Source organism: Trichechus manatus, unplaced genomic scaffold (assembly GCF_000243295.1).
Source record: "Trichechus manatus latirostris isolate Lorelei unplaced genomic scaffold, TriManLat1.0 scaffold00141, whole genome shotgun sequence".
Taxonomy (NCBI): Eukaryota; Metazoa; Chordata; class Mammalia; order Sirenia; family Trichechidae; genus Trichechus; species Trichechus manatus.
The window spans coordinates 3,470,859-3,492,150 of record NW_004444077.1 but is presented as its reverse complement, the minus strand read 5'-3'; the positions used below and the strand labels follow the sequence as shown (position 1 = coordinate 3,492,150).

Below are 21,292 nucleotides of genomic sequence, written 5' to 3'. Positions count from 1 at the left end.
CCAACTACGAGCCCAAAAGTTGGTGGTTCTAACCCATCTAGAGGTGCCTCAGAAGAAAGGTGTGGCAATCTGCTTCTGAAAGGTCACAGCCTTGAAAATCCTATGGAACAGTTTCTACTCTGCACACATGGGGTCGCCATGAGTTGGAATCGACTCAATGGCAACTAACAACAACAACATGGGCTTCGAAGTCTCTGTCTGCCCCATGAGAGATGGGCGGAATTGTTACCCACTGTTCAGAAGATGATTGATTATTAAAAACTTTGTATTGTGAAAAATTCCAAACAGCCTCATAAACAGAGACGACAGTATGAGCTCTCATGTACCATCACCCAGGGAAGCAGATGGTGTGGCCTTGTTCAGTTCCAATTAACAGCCAAAAGAGCCAAGTGATCCTTGTACTAACCCTTTCTCCCTCAAACCTCAGCTTCCTGCTCAGCTCTTTATCCATGTTTGCTGCCATGCTCTAGCTGGCGCTAAAAGGAAACCTAAAACTAGCGTGAAAGTAGCAACCCTTTAGGGTTGGCGAAACAAGGTCGATTCTGCCTGCCACATCTCTCTTCTGGGTGACACAGCGGGTAGCTCAGGACCAGATGGAAGATGATGAAAACATTCGGTCTCTGGAATAAGATTTCTCTGGCAAATTGGGTCCTTAAGGAATATCACGATCCCATAAGTTTCTGTAAGTGGGGCCCTGACATCCCGAGTGCGAAGGTGGTGTTGACAGTGAGTCTTCTTACAGGAACTGGCTTGAAGAAGCCTTATTATTCAGACAACACAGAGAAATGGCCTGTCTAGACAGCTTGGGAGGGTGAGGTGTCTAAGCACAATTATTTCTAGCATATTGGGAAGCCTGCTCCCTTAGCTCCTCTGAAAGCAAAACAATTTTTCATTGCCTCTTGCTTTTGAGGGAGGGAAGGGGAGAAGGAAGTATGCCTCTAGGCTGAGTTTTGTTCCCCAGATCCATATGATGGCTGCCCTCCTGGGAGGCACTTCAGCCAGGCTCCTGGGTCCAAGATGGGGCCAGTTCTGCCCATGCAGGGACAGTACTCACCTCATAAGTACTCCACTATGTCCCTGCTTCATAATTATCATTATAGTCCAAACAGAAAAGTATAACTCAGAAGAAAAATAAGTATACACACACACACACACTCTACACAAGTAGAGAAAAAAAATTGCAAGTAAATCCAGAGCATGTTAACAGATGTTATCACAAGCTGGTGGGATATGGAGTGATTTTTATTTTCTTCTTTAGGCTTTTCTGAATTTTCCATAGTTTTACTAATAACTTCTTCTAGTATGAAAAATACCGTAATTCCTCTTTTTTTAATGTACCCAAGTTGGTCTCTTCTTGCATATAAATGGTCAGGCCACCACAGATTGTGATTCATCCTGGTCCAACTACTTTAGAAAGCAAGGCATGAAAACCTCAGTGCCAACTCTAGCTTGATAACTTTCCCTGGCTAATGAACCTTTTCAAAGCAGAGTTTTGTGTATCTGGGCCAGTACACTAAAAACCCTGCCTCACTTGGTTATGGCTCAGGTTTCCTTGAGCTGAGCTGTAGGGAGGGTTGTACACAAGCCAGTTGCCGGACAGTTGGAGCAATGACTGACTTAGCACCCATCTGGGCTGAAGTTGTCCTCAGCTCTCTTGCTCATGGGACCAGGGTGATATGCCACACAGCATTTTTTAGATGGGAATTTATAATCATGTGTCTAGTTGGTAGTTGCCTTATAGTTTTCACGTCAAATAGGGCTGGGAGGCTGGGCAGAGTATTCTAGAAACTCAAAAGTCCTACGGCTTCTGCATGGACTTGTTTCCAGCACAGTTAAGGTTGTGTGTGCGGGGGCAGGCCACCTCCTCAAGCTCTTTTCCAACCTCAGCTGGAGATAGATCCCTTCCCTGGCCTCTTCCCAACCTCCTCTAACTCATTGCCACAATGGGCTCCACAGACGATAGGTCTGTCTTCCCAGACTGGAGATGCAAGGAGGGTGGGAGGTTATTGGCTAGTGGGGCCCTCCTGCCGTTGCTCTTTTCTGTCCATGCCACCCTGAAAGAAGGAACAGGGGAGGGTGGCCTGTCCTCCTGAGGCTTGGGCAGCCTTTGGCACATGCTCAGTAATGCCTTCAGCTCGACCCTAAAGTTCTCATTGAGCCAGCAGTAGATGAAGGGGTTGTAGCAGGTGCTGCTCATGGCAAACCAGTGGAAGGCAAAGTAGATGGCGTTGTTGGTGCGGATGACCTTGCTGGACAGGAGGAGGACGTAGCAGTTAAGGGGGAACCAGCAGAGGGCAAAAAGAACCACCACCAGCATTAGCATCTTTATGGTCTTCTTCTTCTTGCGCCGCAGGGCAAGGTACTGCTCTGTGGTCACGTCACCAATTGTGTTGCACAGCCACAGCTTCTTGGCCACTCGGGCATAGGCCACTGAGATGATGAAGAGGGGTAGGATGTAGAGCAGGATGAAGGTGGCCAAGTCCAGGTACTTCCAGAAGAGGTCAGCTGGCTCAGGGAAGTCTGGTAGGCATAGGGATCGGACAGTGTCTTCACTGGGGGCATAGGGAAGACAGAGACAAAGATATTAGTGTGGAAAGGTCTCATCCCGATAAGCACTGACTCTCCCTCCACTGGACTCCTGGCATATCTCTCTGTTGTAGCATTTTTTATACTGCAGTCTAATTATCTGATTGCATTATGGTTTTTGGCTCCCCCGCTAGGCTGGGAGCCCTGTGAAGACAAGGAATATACTTGTATCCTCTTAACCTTGTATCATTTCTAGTCCATAGTTTTTGTTAGCTGGTGTTGAGCTGGCTCCAACTCATGTTGACCCGATGCACAACCAAAGAAAATGCTACCCTATCCTGTGCCATCCCCGTGGTTGACTGTGGATTCACAGGGTTTTCATTGCCTGATTTTTGGAAGCAGATCATCAGGCCTTTCTTCCTAGTCTGTCTTAGTCCGGAAGCTTTGCTGACACCTCTTCAGCATCATAGATACCGTCTTAGTTATCCAGTGCTGCTGTAACAGAAATACCACAAGTGGATGGCTTTAACAAAGAGAAATTTATTCTCTCACAGTCTAGGAGGCTAGAAGTTTGAATTCAGGGTGTCAGCTCCAGGGAAAGACTTTCTCTCTCTGTCACCTCTGGGGGAAGGTCCTTGTCATCAATATTCCCCTGATCTAGGAACTTCTCAGCACAGGGACCCCTGGCCCAAAGGATGAGCTCCCCTGCTGGTTCTTCATTCTTGGTGGTAGGAGGTCCCCCTGTCTTTCTGCTCACTGTTCTCTTTTATATCTCACAAGAGATTGACTCAAGACACAACCTAATCTTGTAGATTAAGTCCTGCCTCATTAACATAACTGCCTCTAATCCTGCTTCATTAATATCATAGAGGCAGGATTTACAACACATAAGAAAATCACATCAGATGACAAAATGGTGGACAATCACACAATACTGGGAACGACGGCCTAGCCAAGTTGACACACATTTTTTGGGGAACACAATTCAATCCACAACAGCTACACACAAGCCTCCACTGACAGGCAAGTGGTGGCTGTGCATGAGGTGCATTGGCCAGGAATGGAACCTGGGTCTTCCTCATGGAAGGTAAGAATTCTACCACTGATCCACCAATGCCTTCTTTCTAGTCCATAGTAGAGACCCAATAAATATTTGTTGAATGAAGAAGAAGACACTAGTGTTCCAATCTTAGAACTAACTCATCCTTGGAGCACTGTTGATTCATGAAACTTGGAATTCCCCATTGTACTACCGCTCTCAATCCAGAGGAGAACAAAGGTGAAGAAATGATGGGCTTTGAGAATGTTGAGTGGCAAAGCTTGAACTAACCCATTATTTGTACCTTCTGCCACACATAGAACACATATTTATTTTATATGGAATGCATCTGTCATCCTCTTTATGCTTTTTAGGATATCCACGTGGCTGGCTGCTCTTTTATGTGCTGGTGGACATCATTAGTGAAAATTCTCTCTGTTTCTGTTAGCAGCAAAAAAGTGCTCCATGCCTGAATGCCAGTGGGGAGTCTAAATGTTGGGGGATCTGGGTATTTGATTCATTCCAATATCCTAGAATTCTGGGAAGGAGCACTTATAAATTAATTAAGACTATAAATTAATTGAAATCGGCTTTCAGGGTTGATTTCTTTTGACCTTGCTAATGTCACAGGGAGTTCCTTGGTAGTGTAAAAGGTTAATGTGCTCAGCTGCTAACTGAAAGGCTAGCAATGCAAACCTACCCAGCAGCTCTGCAGGAGAAAGACCTGGTGATCTTCTCCTGTAAAGATTACAGCCTAGAAAACCATATGGGGCAGTTCTACTCTGTCCTATAGGGTCTCTAAGGGTCGGAATTGACTCGACGGCGCACAACAACAACAGGGCCACTGAAGCCACTTCTCCCAGATTCCCAGGAGCCAGAAGTGGCTGGGAGTTTCTGCATTCCCCAGAGGGCCTAGAACCAATAATTTGCAGATGGAGGAATATGAAAGTCCAACTCCCTTGCCTCAAAGCGGGACAAACTTGGCCTTACAATTTATGCTCCAGAGCCCCCTGTAGATTAGGCTGAAATTGCACCCTTCCTTGGCCTCTCCCTGTTCCCCCAGTCCCTTACTCTTTAGTCTTGGAAGCACTTCCTTACTAAATCACTTGCATGGGTACCTTTATATCAGGGTCTGCCTTTAAGGAACCCCATGAACCCCATATAAAACCACTGTGAAACGAGGAAAATCACTCTAGGATCATTCATTCGTTCAGTAAACATGTATGAAGGGTTTATTATGTGCAGACAGTTAGCTACTTGCTGGTAGCAAAATCAGAAATGGGGCCAGCTCTCCCCAAACTTATATTCTGGCAGAGAAAACTGCCTTTAATGAACTGGTATCATACGTGAGGGTTTAAATTTTAAAAACTGAAAGCTTTGAGAGAAAAGTTCTCATTTTATGTGAGCATAATAATAAAGAAACCTGAGTTAGAATGGGTGGTGGGTAGAAGTCTTACCTCAGACACATACACACGTACAGGCAGTCCCCAGGTTATGAATTTCTGACTTAAGTACAACCTGTAGTTAAGAATCAACCCCTTAAAGCCTATTATATTAAAAATTAGAGGTACATACAATGGTTCGTAATAACAAAAAGACGCTTCTTTGCAACTCACATCAAAACATTATTGTTATTATTACTGTATAATTATGTTAAAGATGTTTTAGTGTATCTGGAAGTGTTTCTTTAATGTTTTTTATGCATAGAAAGGTACATTATATACTAAGACAATCATTTGACTAACTGATGTTAGATACAAACTGTACTTAACTGTTTTCCGACTTACGTACAAATTCGACTTACAGACAGACTTAGGAACAGAACTTGTTTGTAATCCAGGAACTGTCTGTACAAATTTCTGTTTGTATCTTGTGTGAGAGGCCTTGGTGGTTTCAAATCTCAGTCTGGGAGTACATGCCCCCTAGTGACAGAAGCTGGTAACTGTTGCTTTGCCCTCTCAGAGAAACTGGGAAGAGAATAAGGAAGAAGCTAAAGTTGTTGGGTTCAGTGGTAAAATTCTCTCCTTCCATGGGGGACACCTGGATTCAATTCCCAGCCAATGGCCCTCGTGTGCAGCCACCACCCATCTGTCAGTGGAGGCTTGCATGCTGCTATGATGCTAAACAGGCTTCAGCAGAGCTTCCAAACAAAGACAGACTAGGAAAAAAGGCCTGGTGATCTACTTCCAAAAATCAGCCCATGAAAACCCTATGGATCACAGTGCTCCAATCCCCAACAGATCATGGGGAGGGTGCAGGAGCTGGTAGTGTTTTGTTCTGTTGTGGTGTCGCCATGAGTAGAGACCGACTCAACAGAATCTAACAACAAAGTGGTTAAGGAGAAGAGAGAAAATAGAAAAAAATCAGGGGGTAGGCATGCACCAAGAAGGCACAGAATGGGAAAGAGGCAAAGGGAACACATCAGTGACTGTACCATGTCATAGATTCAGAGGGGGCTTGGCTTTCACCTTATCCAGGTCCCAGTGGATGCCTAACTCAGGAGAACACAGGAAGCCAGCCTCTCAGAGTCACCAGGCTACTCCCTACTGGTTAGCTGGACCTCACCTGTACTTGAAGGTAAATAATTTCTGGCAGATAGCATGTGGGAGTGAAAAGAACGTAGCCATGGTCCAGATGACAACAATGTAGATGACACCTCTTGTGATTGAGATCCGGGGTTTTAGCGGATGCATAATGACCTGGAACACAAGCAAACTGTGCATCACTGGCTGAAGAAGTTTTGAAGCAAGTGAGAAATCCAGAAGATGCAGCTCACTTGTCACTGCCCAGCAAGGCAGGTCCTGCTTAGAGCAGCCCTTATGTTTATTGTTGGGCCCCTGAGCTGCACTAGCCATGCCCCACACCGCAGCCTTTCTCCAGGAGGCAGAAGGAGGTTGTCATTTGGGCTCACAGATACCTGGCAGTTCAAATACCTCTTTTTTTTTTTTTGCACTTGATATGACTTCTTAAAAAAAATTATTTTTGTTGTTGCTGTTTAAAATATACACAGTAGAACATACATCAATTCAACAATTTCTGCAAGTACAATTCCGTTAACATTGACCGCATTCTTCAGGTTGAGCAATCATTCTCACTTCCTTTTCCGAACTGTTCCTCTCCCACTAACATAAACTCACTGCTCTCTAAGCATCCTATCTAAACTTTCTGAGTTGCTGTTGTCAGCTTGATCCCATATAGACAGTTCTTTAAAAGAATGCAATGTTCAAGGCAGACATTCTTTACTAATTAAGCTAAACTACTCTTCAGTTTTAAGAAGACTTCAGGGGATATTTTTGATTTAAGGTGTAAAGATTATCTCAGGGCAATAGTTTCAAGGGTTCATTCTGCCTCCATGGCTCCAGAAGGTTTGGAATTTATGAGAATCAAATGCTTCTTGCCAGTCATATCCAGGCAGAGCCAGGGTGCAGGGAGAGGACCCAGGAGGGATCAGCTTGCACACCAATGCCAGCAAAGGAACAAGCCAACCCTGGGATCTGAGTTCATCTTCCCATAATCCTAGTTTACGTAGGTTTTGAAGGGCTCTGAGAGGATCTGAGGGGGACAGACACGGAGAGGGGACTTCCATCACTTATGATGGGAATTGCATTGACACTTACTTGGATGTTCACAACACTGCTCATGAAAGCTGTGTCTAAAATTGCAATGAGGCCCAGCTGTCACACGCCTGTAATTAAGCCAGGCTTCAGGTTGAAATTCATCTTGGAATTACTACTGCATGTCAATCAATTCTCCTAAGCGGTTTAAATAAAGACTTGAGAGTTTAAAAGCGTTCTCATTTTAAGATTAGAATTGTTCTTTCTTTTTTTTCTAATATTTTATTTATTTTTTGTTGTTTTTGAAAATATACACAGCAGAACATACACCAATTCAACAATTTCTACGTGTACAATTGAGTGACATTGATTATATTCTTCAAGTTGTGCAACCATTCTGACCCTTTTTTCTGGATTGTTCCTCTCCCATTAACATAAACTCACTGCCCCCTAAGCTTCCTAGGTAACCTCTCTAGATGCTGTTGTCAATTGGATCATATATAGATACTTCTTTAAAAGAGCACAATGCTCAAGGCAGACATTCTTTACTAATAAAGTTAAACTATTGTTTGGTTTAAAGAATATACCAGGGGATATTTTTTATTTAAGGTTTAAAGATTATCTCAGGGCAATAGTTTGGGGAGTTCATGCAGCCTCAATGGCTGCAGAAAGTCTGAATTCCATGAGAATTCGAAATTCTGTTCCACATTTTCCCCCCTTTGATCAAGATTCTTCTATAGAATCTTTTATCAAAACTGAACGGCATCTTTGAATCTCCATCTTTATAGCCTGTTACTCCTTCACCCTTATTGCACCTCTTGGTGCTACTCAGAATAAATCCCATCTGTCTTTGTCCCCTCAGCCTTTACAATACTTACTTGTAGACTCTCTTGAATCTTCTCAAAGCAAGATTCCCTAGTGATCAGAGCCTGGGCTTGGAGCCAGACAGACCTCAGTCCTAATCTGGCTTTGTTGTTTATCACACGTATGATCTGGGGAAAGCTACATAGATGTTTTTCTGAACCTCCATTCCATGATTTACTGGGGGGCTGAATATTGAACATGGGTTCGCTGTGTTAGCAGGTGCAAGAAGTGGAGCCACACTCTCTAGGATGAGCATCTTCAGGTCCTCTTCTCTGTTCCTCTCACCAGGCCAGCCCAGGTGTTTCAGACAGGTTGGGACAGCAAGCAGAGCCTGCTTGCCTCGGGTTCCGCTGACGCCCACCACAACCCCCACTCCTGTCACCTGGACACCCAAGCCTGCTTTCTTCCACAACAGCCGGGACCAATGAAAAATCACTCCATCTCCCAGTCAGGAACCTGTCTCTGACCTGCAATTATTTGTCTCTCTCTTTTCATTAGTAATTTTCCATGTTTGCTTTTCTACTCCAAGAACAAGCTCATCTATTTCTGAGACAGAAAATGCCAGCAGTGAATTTGCTACATCAAAAATGTTTGGTGGAACAATAAACTGGGAAGAACTTCTGCACCTAGGACAGAGGGTTTACTATCCCTAATCTAAGTGTTCATATTGACAAACACAACAACTGAAAAAACAGGCTAGAGGAGGAGCCTAGATGGTGGACTAGTCAGACACACCACGCCATCCCTCTGCAGCAAAGACCTGAAAAACCAAGTAAAACAGATACAGATGTCAATCTGGGAACCCTGAGCATCAAATGAACGAACAAAGAACTAGATCAAACACTGAATGAAAGAAGAAACTGACTGGAAAAAGTGAACAAGAAGGGACAGAGGAGAGGTGCCTAGCCAATTGGCCTGGCACAATGTGACCATCCTGAGACAAAGACGGTAGTGATTGCAGATGAAGAGCACAGGAGACAACTTCATGGAATTCTCATGAGGGCACAGACAAACTGAGGAGACGCACCTGGAGTGAAACAGGGTGAACAGCGGCACAAACCCCCTCATCTCTGCAGCCCACTGGGGACCATGGCAGAAGCCATCCCCCTTTCCCTCCACCTGACCACCCACCCTACCTTTCCCACCTGCCCAACTGTGCCGAGTGCCAGCAGGCTGCCACGGGACAGACCCAGCCACCCACCCCATCCTCCTAGCCTGCCCTACTGCTCTGTACATCAACAAGAAATTCTGGTGCAGTTTTGGCCTCCTGCCTTGCCTTTCCCACCCCTCTAATCGAGTTGATTGTCTGCAGGCTGCTCCAGCACAGGCCTGGCCGTCCTCCTTTCCTTTCCTGCCCACCTAACTGTGCCAAGTGCTGGCAGGCTGCGGGGGCTTGGCTTTGGCCCCCCTCCTTTCTTTTCCTATTTGCCCGACAACATCAAGCACTGGCAGGCCACTCCGGCATGGATGAAACCACCAGCCCCTCCCTTATCACTTGCCAACTCCACTAGCCCTTCCCTTCTCACTTGCCAACTCCACCGAGCACTGGAAGGCCACAATGGTGCAGTTTTGCCACCTGCCCCGCCTTTTTCACCTGCCTGATCAAGCTGAGCGTTGGCAGGCAGTTTTGGCATGGTCCCCACTACTTGCTCTTCCTTTCCCACCTGCCCGACTGCAACAAGTGCCAGCATGCCACACCAGCTTGGCTTTGGCACCTCACACCACCTTTCCCATTGCTAAACCCTGCTGAGCACCAGCAGGCCACACTGGCATGGCTTCAGTCACCCGCCCCACCTTCCTGCCCACCCGATAGTGTACACAAGCATTGTGAGCTAGCCCGCCCATCACCCTCCTTACCAGGCACATGTCAGTGAAAGTGTGCCCACACACTTGCATGCCTGCCATCCCTCTCTGCCCCGACTTGACCCAATGAGCTGAGGCACCCATGCACTCCTATGCCTAGCCACCCTTGCTTGGGCTTGCAGTCCAGCAGCACCTCCTACTTCCTCAGCTACCTGTGCCAGGGGCCTGAAGACCAAGGGCACACACTCCCTCATGGTACGCTCTAGCAGACAGAGGCATGCCCTCCAACCAGGCACCTGTGGACTGGTGGCATCTCCCTGCCTTGCCACCTGCATTGCTCCCCCTATAACTGGAGGTTTATGCCTACTCGAACCACCTCCACCCAGCCTGGTCTGTCCCAGACTGTTGGTGAGAGTTTATGTGCCACTTACCCAATGACTGACGACCCAGGCACCCTTGCCCAGAACACTTGGCAACCAACAGTGCACACATACAACACCCAACCCAGCAACCAGTGAGAACACTCCCTACACCCATGCCCAACTGACTAGCTGGACAGACACACCATCTCACCAGAAAAGCCAGCTGCATTCTCAGCTGCCCTGAAAGACCAGTGAACAGAGAACCATCCTCACACACCCAGTCACTGCCCCTCCCACCTGGAGACAGGAGGTGAGAGCTCCAGTGCAGCCAGACTAGCAACCAGAGTAGCACACAAGCCTCACCTACAATGATACATCAAAACAAAACAAAAAATCAGGATGCAACAAACAAACATACAATAAATCAATAAATGTAACAACACCTTGATGCCTTAGAGACAACAGACAATATCAAATCACATAAAGAAGCTTGTCAAGATGGATTCAGCAAATGACCAAAATAAAGAACAAGAAAACTTTCCAGTGGAAGAAGTGATAACTGAATGACCTGATAAGAAATTCAAAAGACTTATATACAGGGGTCTCCAAGAGGTCAAGAAAGAGATCAAGGAAAACACAGATAAAACCAAAGAAAAACATACAAGTCAAGAAAAACACAGACAAAACAATGGAAGAATTCAGGAAAACAATAAAGAACAAAATGGCAAAATAAATAGACAATGAGAAACCATACAAAAACAACTAGAAATCCAAAAGTTTAACAATAAAATTTCAGAAATAGACAACTAGACAACTTAATAGAAGGATACAGGAGCAGAATTCAATTAATGAAAGACAACATTAGTGAAATTGAGGACAAATACCTTGACACCAATTCATTTCAGGAAAAATCAGAAAAAAGAATGAATAAAAATGAAGAAAGCCTAAGAATTATGTGGCACACTATCAAAAGGAAAAAATTGTGTGAGATTGGAGTTCCAGAACAGGCAGAGGCAATGGAAAACAGAACTGTCAAAGATTTGGTGACAGAAAACTTCTCTTATATCATGAAAGACAAGATGATATCCATTCAAGAAGCACAGCAAACCCCTTACAGGACAGACCCCAAAAGAAAGTCACCAAAACATATCATGATCAAACTTACCAAAATGAAAGACAAAGAAAGACTCCTGAGAGCAGCTTGGGAAAAAAAAAGTCACCTATAAACGGAAACCAATAAGACTAAGCTCTGATTACTCAGCAGAAACCGTGCAGGTGCAGGCAAGAAGGCAGTGGAATGACACATATAAAACCTTGGAAGAAAAAAATTGCCAACCAAGAATTATATATCCAGCAAAATTATCTCTCAGATTGATGGAGAAATTAGGGCATTTCCAAATAAACAGAAATTAAGGGAATTTGTAAAAACCAGACCAACTTTACAAGAAATATTAAAGGGAGTCCTTTGGACAGAGAACCAACAACATCAGATAACAACCTGAGATTAGGACACAGAACAGCATCAGCCAGATACCAACCCAGATAAAGAATTCCCAAAATTAAAAAAAAGCTTAAAGACTGAAAACAGGAAACCAGATACGTCAATCTGTAAATGATGACAACATCAAAACAAAAAGAGGAATAAATGGAGTAGTTATAGAAGTTTCATATGGAAAGGAAGTCAAGGTGATATCAAGAAATAAAAAGATTGTTTTAAACTTAGAACGATAAAGGTAAATTTCAAGGTAACCACAAAAAAGTTAATATACCCACTGATCAAAATAAAAAAGAAGAAAAACATAGTCTCAATAATCACAAAATCAACAACAACAAAAGAAATGAAAAGAGCATTCACAAACAAAAATAAATCAGTGCAGAAAATTAAACAGAAAAAAGAAATCGTCAACACCAGACACAAAAAAAAACCACAACAAAATGATAGCAGTAAACACATACCTATTAATAATCACACTGAATGTAAATGGCTTAAATGCACCAATAAAGAGACAGAAAGTGGCAAAACAGATAAAAAAAAAAAAGGACTCATCAATATGCTGTCTACAAGAGAGACACCTTAGACACAAAGACATAAATAAACTAAAACTCAAAGGATGGGAAGAAATATATCAAGCAAACAATAACCAGAAAAGGAGTAGCAATATTAATCTCTGATAAAATAGATTTTAAGGCAAAATACACCATAGAAGACAAGGAAGACCCCAAAATCATGGCCCCCAGACACCCTGCTAACTCAGAACTGAAGTCACTCCTGAAGTCCACCTTTCAGCCAAAGATTAGACAGACCTATAAAACAAACAATAACATATGTGAGGAATGTGCTTCTTCATTCAGTCAGGTATAGGAGACACATTATGGGGATTGCAACCTATGTCACAAAACAATTTGTGTATAAAGTTTTGAATGAGAAAAAATTAATTAAAAAAGATAAGGAAGGAAATATAATGATTAAAGGATCAGTTCACCAAGAGGACATAACCATAATAAATATATACGCACCCAGTGACAGGGCTCCAAAATATATAAAACAAACTCTAACAGCATTGAAAAGAGAAATAGCTCCACCATAATAGTAGGAGACTTCAACACACCACTTTCGGTGAAGGACAGAACAACTAGAAAGAAACTCAACAAAGATACAGAAGATCTAATTGCCACAATCAAACCAACCTGACCTCATAGACATATACAGAACACTACACCCAACAGCAGTAAAGTATACGTTGTTTTCCAATGCATATGGATCTTTCTCCAGAATAGACAACACTTTAGGCCACAAAACAAGCCTCAAAGAATCCAGAACATCAAAATAATACAAAGTATTTTTCCTGATGACAATGCTATAACAAGAAGAGCAAGGAAAAATAATCAAATACATGGAAACTGAATAACACCTTACTTAAAAGCCACTAGGTAATAGAAGAAATCAAAGATAAAATTCCTAGAATCAAATGAGAACGAAAACACATCTTACCAAAACCTTTGGGATACAGTAAAGAGCAGTGCTCAGATGACAATTTATAGCAATAAACTCACACATCATGTCAAAAAAGAAGAAAGGGCCAAAAATAAAACATTAACCCTACAACTCAAACAAATAGAGAATGGTAAAATGAGTCCATGGTCACCAGAAGAAAGGAAATAATAAAGATTAGAAAAGAAATAAATGAAATAGAGAACAGAAAAACAATAGAAAGAATCAACAAGACCAGAAGTAGATTCTTTGAAAGGATCAATAAAATCGACAAACCATTGGCCAAGTTGACAATAGAATAGCAGGAGAGAAAGTAAATAACCCATATAAGAAATGAGATGGGTGACATTACAACAAAACCGACTGAAATAATTAGGATCATAACAGAATATGATGAAAAATTGTACTCCAACAAATATGAAAATCTACAGGAAATGGACAAGTTCCTAGAAACACACTACCTACCTAAACTAACACAAACTGAGGTAGAAAGACTGAACAGACCTATAATAAAAGAAGAGATTGAAGAAGTAACCAAATAAAGAAAAGAAAATTCCAACAAAAAAAATGCTCTGGTCCGGATGGTTTCACTGGAGAATTCTACCAAACATTCAGGGAAGAGCTCACACCAATACTACTAAAACTATTTCAGAGCATAGAAAAGGAAGAAATACTCCTGAATTCATTCTATGAAGCCAACATAACCCTGATACCAAAGCCAGGTAAAGACACAACAAAAAAAGAAAATTACAGACCAATATACCTCATGAATATAGACGCAAAACTTCTGAACAAAATTCTAGCCAATAGAATTCAGCAGCATAAAAAAAAAAATCATGACCAAGTGGGATTCATACCAGGTGTGCAAGGATGGTTCAACATTAAAAAAGCAACCAACATAATCGACTACATAAATAAAACAAAAGAGTCACATGATCATCTCAATTGACACAGAAAAGGCATTTGATAAAGTCCAACACCCATTCCTGATTTAAAAACAAAAAAACTCAGCAAAATAGGAATAAAAAGGAAATTCTTCAACAAAATAGAGGGCATTTATACAACACCAATGGTCGACATTATTCTCAATGGAGAGAGACTGAAAGCATTCCCCTTGAGAACAAGAACAAGACAAGGATCCCCATTATCACCACTCTTATTTAACATTGTACTTGAAGTCCTAAGAAAGAGCAAAAGGCAAGAAATGGAAATAAAGGGCATACAAATTGGTAAGGAAGAGGTAAAACTATGCTTATTTGCAGACAATATGATCCTATACATAGAAAATCCCAAAAATTCCACAAGAAAGCTACTGGAACTAGTAGCAGGATTTAGCAAAGTAGCAGGATACAAGATCAACATACAAAAATCAGTTGGATTCGTCTACACCAATAAAGAGAACTATGAAAAGGAAATCAGGAAAACAATATCATTTACAATAGCCCCCCAAAAGATAAAATACATAGGAATAAATCTAACCAGGAACATAAAAGTCCTCCACAAAGAAAACTACAAAACACTACTGCAAGAAACCAAAAGAGACCTACATAAATGGAAAAACGTAGCATGCTCATGGATAGGAAGACTCACCATTGTGAAAATGTCAGTGCTACCCAAAGTGATCTACAGATATAATGCAGTCCCAATCCAAATTGCAACAGCATTCTTTAACAAAATGGAAAAACTAATCACTGACTTTACATGGAAAGGAAAGAGGATCTGGATAAGTAAAGCATTATTGAAGAAGGACAAAGTAGGAGGCTTCACACTACCTAATCTCAGAAACTACTACACAGCCACAGTGATCAAAACAGCCTGGTACTGGTACAATGACAGACACAAAGACCAATGGAACCGAATTGAGAACCCAGGCGTAAATCTATCTACCTATGCACAGCTATCTTCAATAAAGGGCCAAAGTCCATTAAATGGTGGAGGATACAGTCTCTTCAACAAATAGTGCTGGCAAAACTGGATATCTACCTGTATAAAAATGAAACAGGACTCATACCTCACACCATACACAAAAACTAACTCAAAATGGATCAAATACCTAAATGTAAAAGTTAAAACTATAAAATCATGAGGAAAAAATAAGGAAAAGGCTAGAGGCCCTAATGCATGGCATAAATAGAATACCAAACATAACTAATAATGTACACACAGCAAAGATGAACTAGTTAAATGGGACCTCCTAAAAATTTAACATTTATGCTCATCAAAAGACTTCTCCAAAAGAGTAAAAACAGAATTTACAGATAGGGAAAAAAATTTTTACAAGACTCTAATCTTTAAAATTTATAGAAAACTTCAACACCTCAACAATAAAAAGACAAACAATCCAATTAAAAAATGGGCAAAGGATATGAACAGACACTTCACCAAAGAAGACATTCAGGCAGCTAACCAACATATGTAGAAATGCTCATCATCATTTGCAATTAGAGAGATGCAAATCAAAACTACAATGAGATACCATTTTATCCCGACATTACTGGCACTAATCAAAAAAACAGAAAATAACAAATATTGGCAAGGTTGTGGGGAGATTGGAACTCTTACACACTGCTGGTTGGAATGTAAAATGGTACATCCACTATGAAAAACAATATGACGTTTCCTCAAAAAGCTAGAAATAGAAATATCATATGATCCAGCAACGCCACTCCTAGGTATATACCCTAAAAAATAAGAACCATGGCACGAATAACCATATGCACACCCGCATTCGTTGCAACATTATTCACAGTAGCAAAATGAATGCATTAACAAACCATAAAGAATAATGATGAATCCATGAAACATCTCACAACATGGATGAATTTGGAGGACATTATGCTGAGTGAAATAAGTCAATCACAAAAGGACAAATATTGTATGAGACCACTATTAGAAAGTAAGAACAAAACATTTACACACAGAAAAAAAAGAAAAAAAAAAAAAAACACTCTTGGATGGTTACCAGGGATGGGAGGGTGAGGGAAGAAAATTTTCCAAATAGAAGATATATGTGAATGTTGGTGAAGGGAAAGGCAATACACAATATGGGAGAAGTCAGCACAACATGACCAAGGTAAGAGAGGACACTGAGAGGAATGCGAGAATAAAGGGCAACTACGGTAACTACTATAGCACAGACAATCCTGTAACAATAATATTAACACACAATAATTTATGAATGGATACATAGGTAGATAGATATGCCAAGAGGTTTGGGAAGTGTAAGAGAACACATCCACCTGCAGATACAGGTTTGGTGGTGGTTTTATCTATATACATGACTGTAGGTGCTCCTCATATATTAATATAGACAATAGCGTGCACCACAGGCACAGTCTGGGAAACCTCTTAGATATAACCAAACACCTCGTGGAATGAAGTTCTAGGGTCCAAGGCAAAGGATCATAGACTTAGGGGACATCTATGTCAATTGACACAGCATAGTTCATAAAGACAATGTTCTGCATGCTACTTTGGTGAGTAGTGTCTGGGATCTTAAAAGCTCACAAGTGGCTACCTAAGATACAACTATTGGTCTCTTCCCATCTGGAGCAAAGGAGAGTGAAGAAAACCAAAGACTCAAGGGAGCAATTAGTCCAAAGGATTAATGGATCCCACACACCACAGCCTACACGACCCCGAGACCAGCTACCACTACCAAATGCTCTACCTAGGATCACAACAGAAGGTCCCGGACAGAGCGGGAGAAAAATGTGGAACAAAGAATCAAATTTACAAAAAAGACCAGACTTACTAGTCTGACAGAGACTGGAGGAACCACCAAGACTATGGCCCTAAAACACCCTTCTGAACTGGAACTGAAGCCATTCCCAAAGACCACCTTCCAGCCAAACAATAGATAAGCCCATAAAATAAACAATAACACCCAAAAGGAATGTGCTCCTTAGAACAATCAATTATACGAGATCAAAAGGGTAATATTTGCCCAAAAGCAAAGATGAGAAGGCAGGGAGTGGTAGAAAATCAGGACGAAAGGGAACGGGGAACCCAGGGCGGAGATGGGGAGAGTGCTGACATATTATGGGGAATGAACCAAGGCTACGAAACACTTTATATACAAACTATTGAATGGGAATCTAACTGGCTCTATAAACTTTCACCTAATGCACAATTAAAAAAAAAAAACCTCTTAAAAAATATTTAAACAGATCATGGTGATGGCTGCACAACATAGTAAGTGTAATTAATGCCACTGAATTGTACATGTAAAAATGATTGAGATGGCAGATGTTTTATTATATGTATTTCACCACAGTAAAAATCTTTAAAATATTTATTTAAAAAAGGGGGCTAAAACACTGTCACAAGAGACTCCAGCAGCCCCCTGGAAAGCAAAGCCAGAGCAGGAAGGACAGAGTGTTGGGGTAGGTGCCCTTACCTGGTGGCGGTCCACAGCAATGGCCGTCAGCGTCAGTGCTGAGACGTGCAGGGAGCAATACTGGGCGAAGCGGCTGACGTGGCACATGCCCTTCCCAAACACCCACGTGCTATTCACAAAGCGGACCTAGAGATGAGCCCACAGAGGTCAGGAGACACACGGCCTTGACCCTGATACCCAGTCCCCAGTGGGAGACCTCCCCAACCGCACAGAGTTCTCTCCCCACTCGTCCCTTCTTCCCCTCTATGTTGCTGAAACATGGGTCACACACGATCTTCTCCAGCACTCCTCATTCTCCATTCATTCAATTCCACAAGCCCTGATCATGCTGTTGGGACCGGGCCCTGTGTTAGGTGCCAGGAGATCTTGGGAAGGACGTGGGCTTTGGAGTCAGACTCCCCATTTCCAACAGTTTCTAGCTGTGCAACCTTGGGCAAGGTATGTAACTTCTCTGAACCTCAGTTTCCTCGTTTGCAAAAAAGATTTTAAAATCTGTACCTTATAGGCTTACTGTAAGGACTAAATTTTTTAAAAGTCTGTGAAGGGCAAAGCACAGTGTCTGGCAGATTGTTAGAAAGCTATTGTTAGAAATAAATAGTAGCTATATTTTATGGGTAATAAGAAAGTTCATTCTTGGCCTATATGGACTTCTTTCAACTGGAGGAGACACATCTGAAAACTTACAACATAGTGCATGGTCTGAGCTAGCAAACCTTGGCTAAAGCAGGACTTGGAACTCATCATCTGGGAAAGGGATCCAGGGTTCTGGAGACGTGTGAGTGGGGGTGGGGGAGGCAGAGAAATTGTCTCCAGTAGGGGAAATAAGACAAGTTCAAAGAACAGTGTGGGCCCCCAGGAGCAGGCCAAGGCCTCTTCCCACACACCCAGGGCTATTCACTAACTCAATTAGTACTTGAGCAGCCTCTGTGAGCAACGCCCCATGCCTGACAGACATGGAATGTGGATTCTGACCAAGGAGCATCCAGTTTACACAGAGGAGGACTAGAGTAATCCAGGTGTAAGACAGACAGTAAGCAGTGCCCTCCAGAAGGCCCAGATCAAGGGCAATGGAACCATGATGTATCGGTGTGGGTGGGCAGAGGCAGGGCGAGAGAAAGGATAGAGATAGAAACAGAGAAGTCAGCCCGACAGAAAGAGTAGTGTTGTGGTTTACGGCATCATTTTGCCACTTACAGCTGTTACCTTGGTCAAGTATTTAGGCCTCCCTGGAGCTCTGGTGGTGCAGTAGTTAAGAGCTCAGCTGCTAACTGAAAGGTCGGTGGTTAGAACCCACCAGCAGCTCCATGGGAAAAAGATGAGGCAGTCTGCTTCCGTAAAGATTACAGCCTTGGAAACCCTGTAGCGCAGTTCTACTCTGTCTTCTAGTGTTGCTATGAGTCAGAATCGACGTAATGGCAATGGGTTTATTTTATTTTTTTTCGTTTTTAGGCCTCACTTTCCTCATATGTAAAATGGGGCTCACCCTTTCTGCATGGTTATTATGAAATCAAACAAGATGCATAATACATGTAAAGTAGGTACAACAGTGTGTAGTACATAGCAAGTACTTAACACTGTTAAGTGCAATTATTATAATATATGAGACGTCTGAGACATGCTTTAAAAAATAGGATTTGCATATGTGGAGATAAGAAAAAAGGGCATTTACATTGGATCAGAAATCCCAGAACCTGTTGGGGTAATTGGTTTGTGGGAATTTCGCCACAGCGTGTGGATGAGAGTTGTGAAGGACACGTCTGCCCAGATCATAAGATGAGGACTGCAGACCATGGGTTTCACCCTCTTTGGGGAGGCAGGGAGAAGCCACTGAAGGCTTTTTAGCAGTACAGGAACATTATAGAGCTATGCAGGAGCATTATAGAGCTAGGAACTTTCAACTGCTCCTACTTCTTACCTCCCACCTTCAATCAACTACCAAATCCAACCAGTTCTGCTTCTAAATGGTTTTCAAATCCATTCCCTCTTCTATCCCAAGGCCATGCTCATAGCTGAGTCCACTATCATCTCACCTGGACTATCCTAGCCTCCTAATATTGTTCCTTGTTCCCCAGTCTTGTCCTCTTTTAATTCATCTTTCACACTGCTGACAGCATTTTTATTAACCCAAAATCTGATTATTGTCATCCTCCAGCTCAGAATTCTCATTGACTCCCTGTGGCTCTCAGGATAAAGACAGATGCCTTACCAGAGTATCCAGGCCCATTCACAACCTGGCCCCAGCCTTCCTTTCCGGCCCCCTTCCCATTCTTCTCTCCCTTTGCCCCACTCCTTCACTGTGCTTCCAGCCTCCTCTGCTCCAGCTACGCTGAATCACTCAACATTCCCTCAACACACCATGAACTTCAATGTCTCCTTGCCTTGGCTCTCCCTGGTAGTCCTGCACGGACGTCCTGGTCTGTACTGAGTGTTCCTCTTGACCGGGGAAATTTCTACTCATCCAGGCTCCATTGACATGGCATTTCCTTTGTAAACTCTCCTTTGACCCTCTTGTGGAATGACTCCATTCTCCAGGTTCCACCACACTCTGTGTATGTCTCTACCATGGGAACTGTAAGTAATTGTTTGCTTTTCTCTCAATGGCCAGAGCTGGGCTTCATGCTGATTATTATGTGTAAAGTGGACAGGAAGGGGCACCAGTATCTTGTAAACCTTAATGGGGGGATGGATTGGGGCAGAGACATGGGCCAGGTTCCAAGGCCAAGATGCTTTGTATCATCCTGTTAGGGGTGCTAGGTTCTCAGGAACTGGGGCATCCATCCCCTCCCTTGTAGGAGTTCCTCCGGGACAAGGGTTGCCAGCTCTTAGCTGCAGCCTGGCCTTGGGTCTGTGACTTCTTTCCCCACCCCCCACCCCCATTTGTGCCTGCTGCAGTGCTAACTGTGCACCCTGACTCTGGGCAGCTACACAAAGTCCATGCCCTGAGGTCTTCCAGTCCCTATTGTGGGTGGCCTGGCCCAACCCTACCATTGCAGATTCTCAGGTCAGAAACCAAGGGGGAGCCAATGGGAGCCAGAGACACAGCCCTCTTGTGCTTTGAGACAGTCAAGAGGGTGTGTTCGGAAGCCCCTTTGTCGTTGGTCATTGCCCAGAGAATCCTGAGTGGCCATGAATAGAATGGATGTAGGCTGGAAGGAGAGCAAGAAAAGTCTATGGTTTGGAGCAGTGGAGACTAAGCATGGTCCAAGGTTACTCAGCCCTTGGTTGGGAGGCTTAGGAGACAGAATTCTGGACTTGAGTCAGGGGATGTAACTATAGTCCTGGCTCTGCCAATTCAATCACTCTGTGCCTTAGTTTCTTCATTTGCAAAATATTAATAATCTTCCCAGAAGTGAGGACAAGCAAGGAAATGTGACAGTACTTTTAAAACACAAGGTGTACAAGGACATTCACACAGGTGGATGGATCTGTGGGGCTTTACCCTCTTCTTTTGGCTTGTCTGCTACTTCTGACTGTGTGAGTAAGAAAGAGGGAGAGAAGTGAGCAGATACTACTTTGTAATAACTCAAATGACAATAAAATTCTCCATAAATTGAAAAAATACAACTCGTGCTACAGAAACATAAAGTATTATAACTGTCACTATGATTCCTCAGAACCCAGATCACCCTTGAGAACCACAGAGGGGCAGAAACCACACAACTAATGCATAGCAGCCAGGGTTTGGGGAGGAAGCCCATTCACCATCTGTGTGCAAATGCCCTTGCCCACCCCAGCTCAGCAGGCCAAACCCAC

The 21,292-nt window shown here is 42.9% G+C and overlaps 1 protein-coding gene across 2 annotated transcripts in view; it reads right to left on the bottom strand.

Annotated features, from left to right (window-relative positions):
• Positions 1-1,228: 1,228 nt before the first annotated feature.
• The window catches only part of GPR83 (G protein-coupled receptor 83), a 21,468-nt gene continuing 1,404 nt past the window's right edge, over positions 1,229-21,292 (bottom strand). Inside the window, exons 2-4 of one of the 2 annotated variants that reach the window (XM_004385550.2) lie at positions 17,540-17,665; positions 6,131-6,264; positions 1,229-2,552 (exon numbers count right to left, since the gene is read on the bottom strand). In XM_004385550.2, the coding sequence (XP_004385607.1) occupies positions 1,928-2,552; positions 6,131-6,264; positions 17,540-17,665 (885 nt within the window). In that variant the 3' untranslated portion in view covers positions 1,229-1,927. The remainder of the gene's footprint in view (positions 2,553-6,130; positions 6,265-17,539; positions 17,666-21,292) is intronic. The other variant, XM_023739835.1, reaches the window with a different exon arrangement.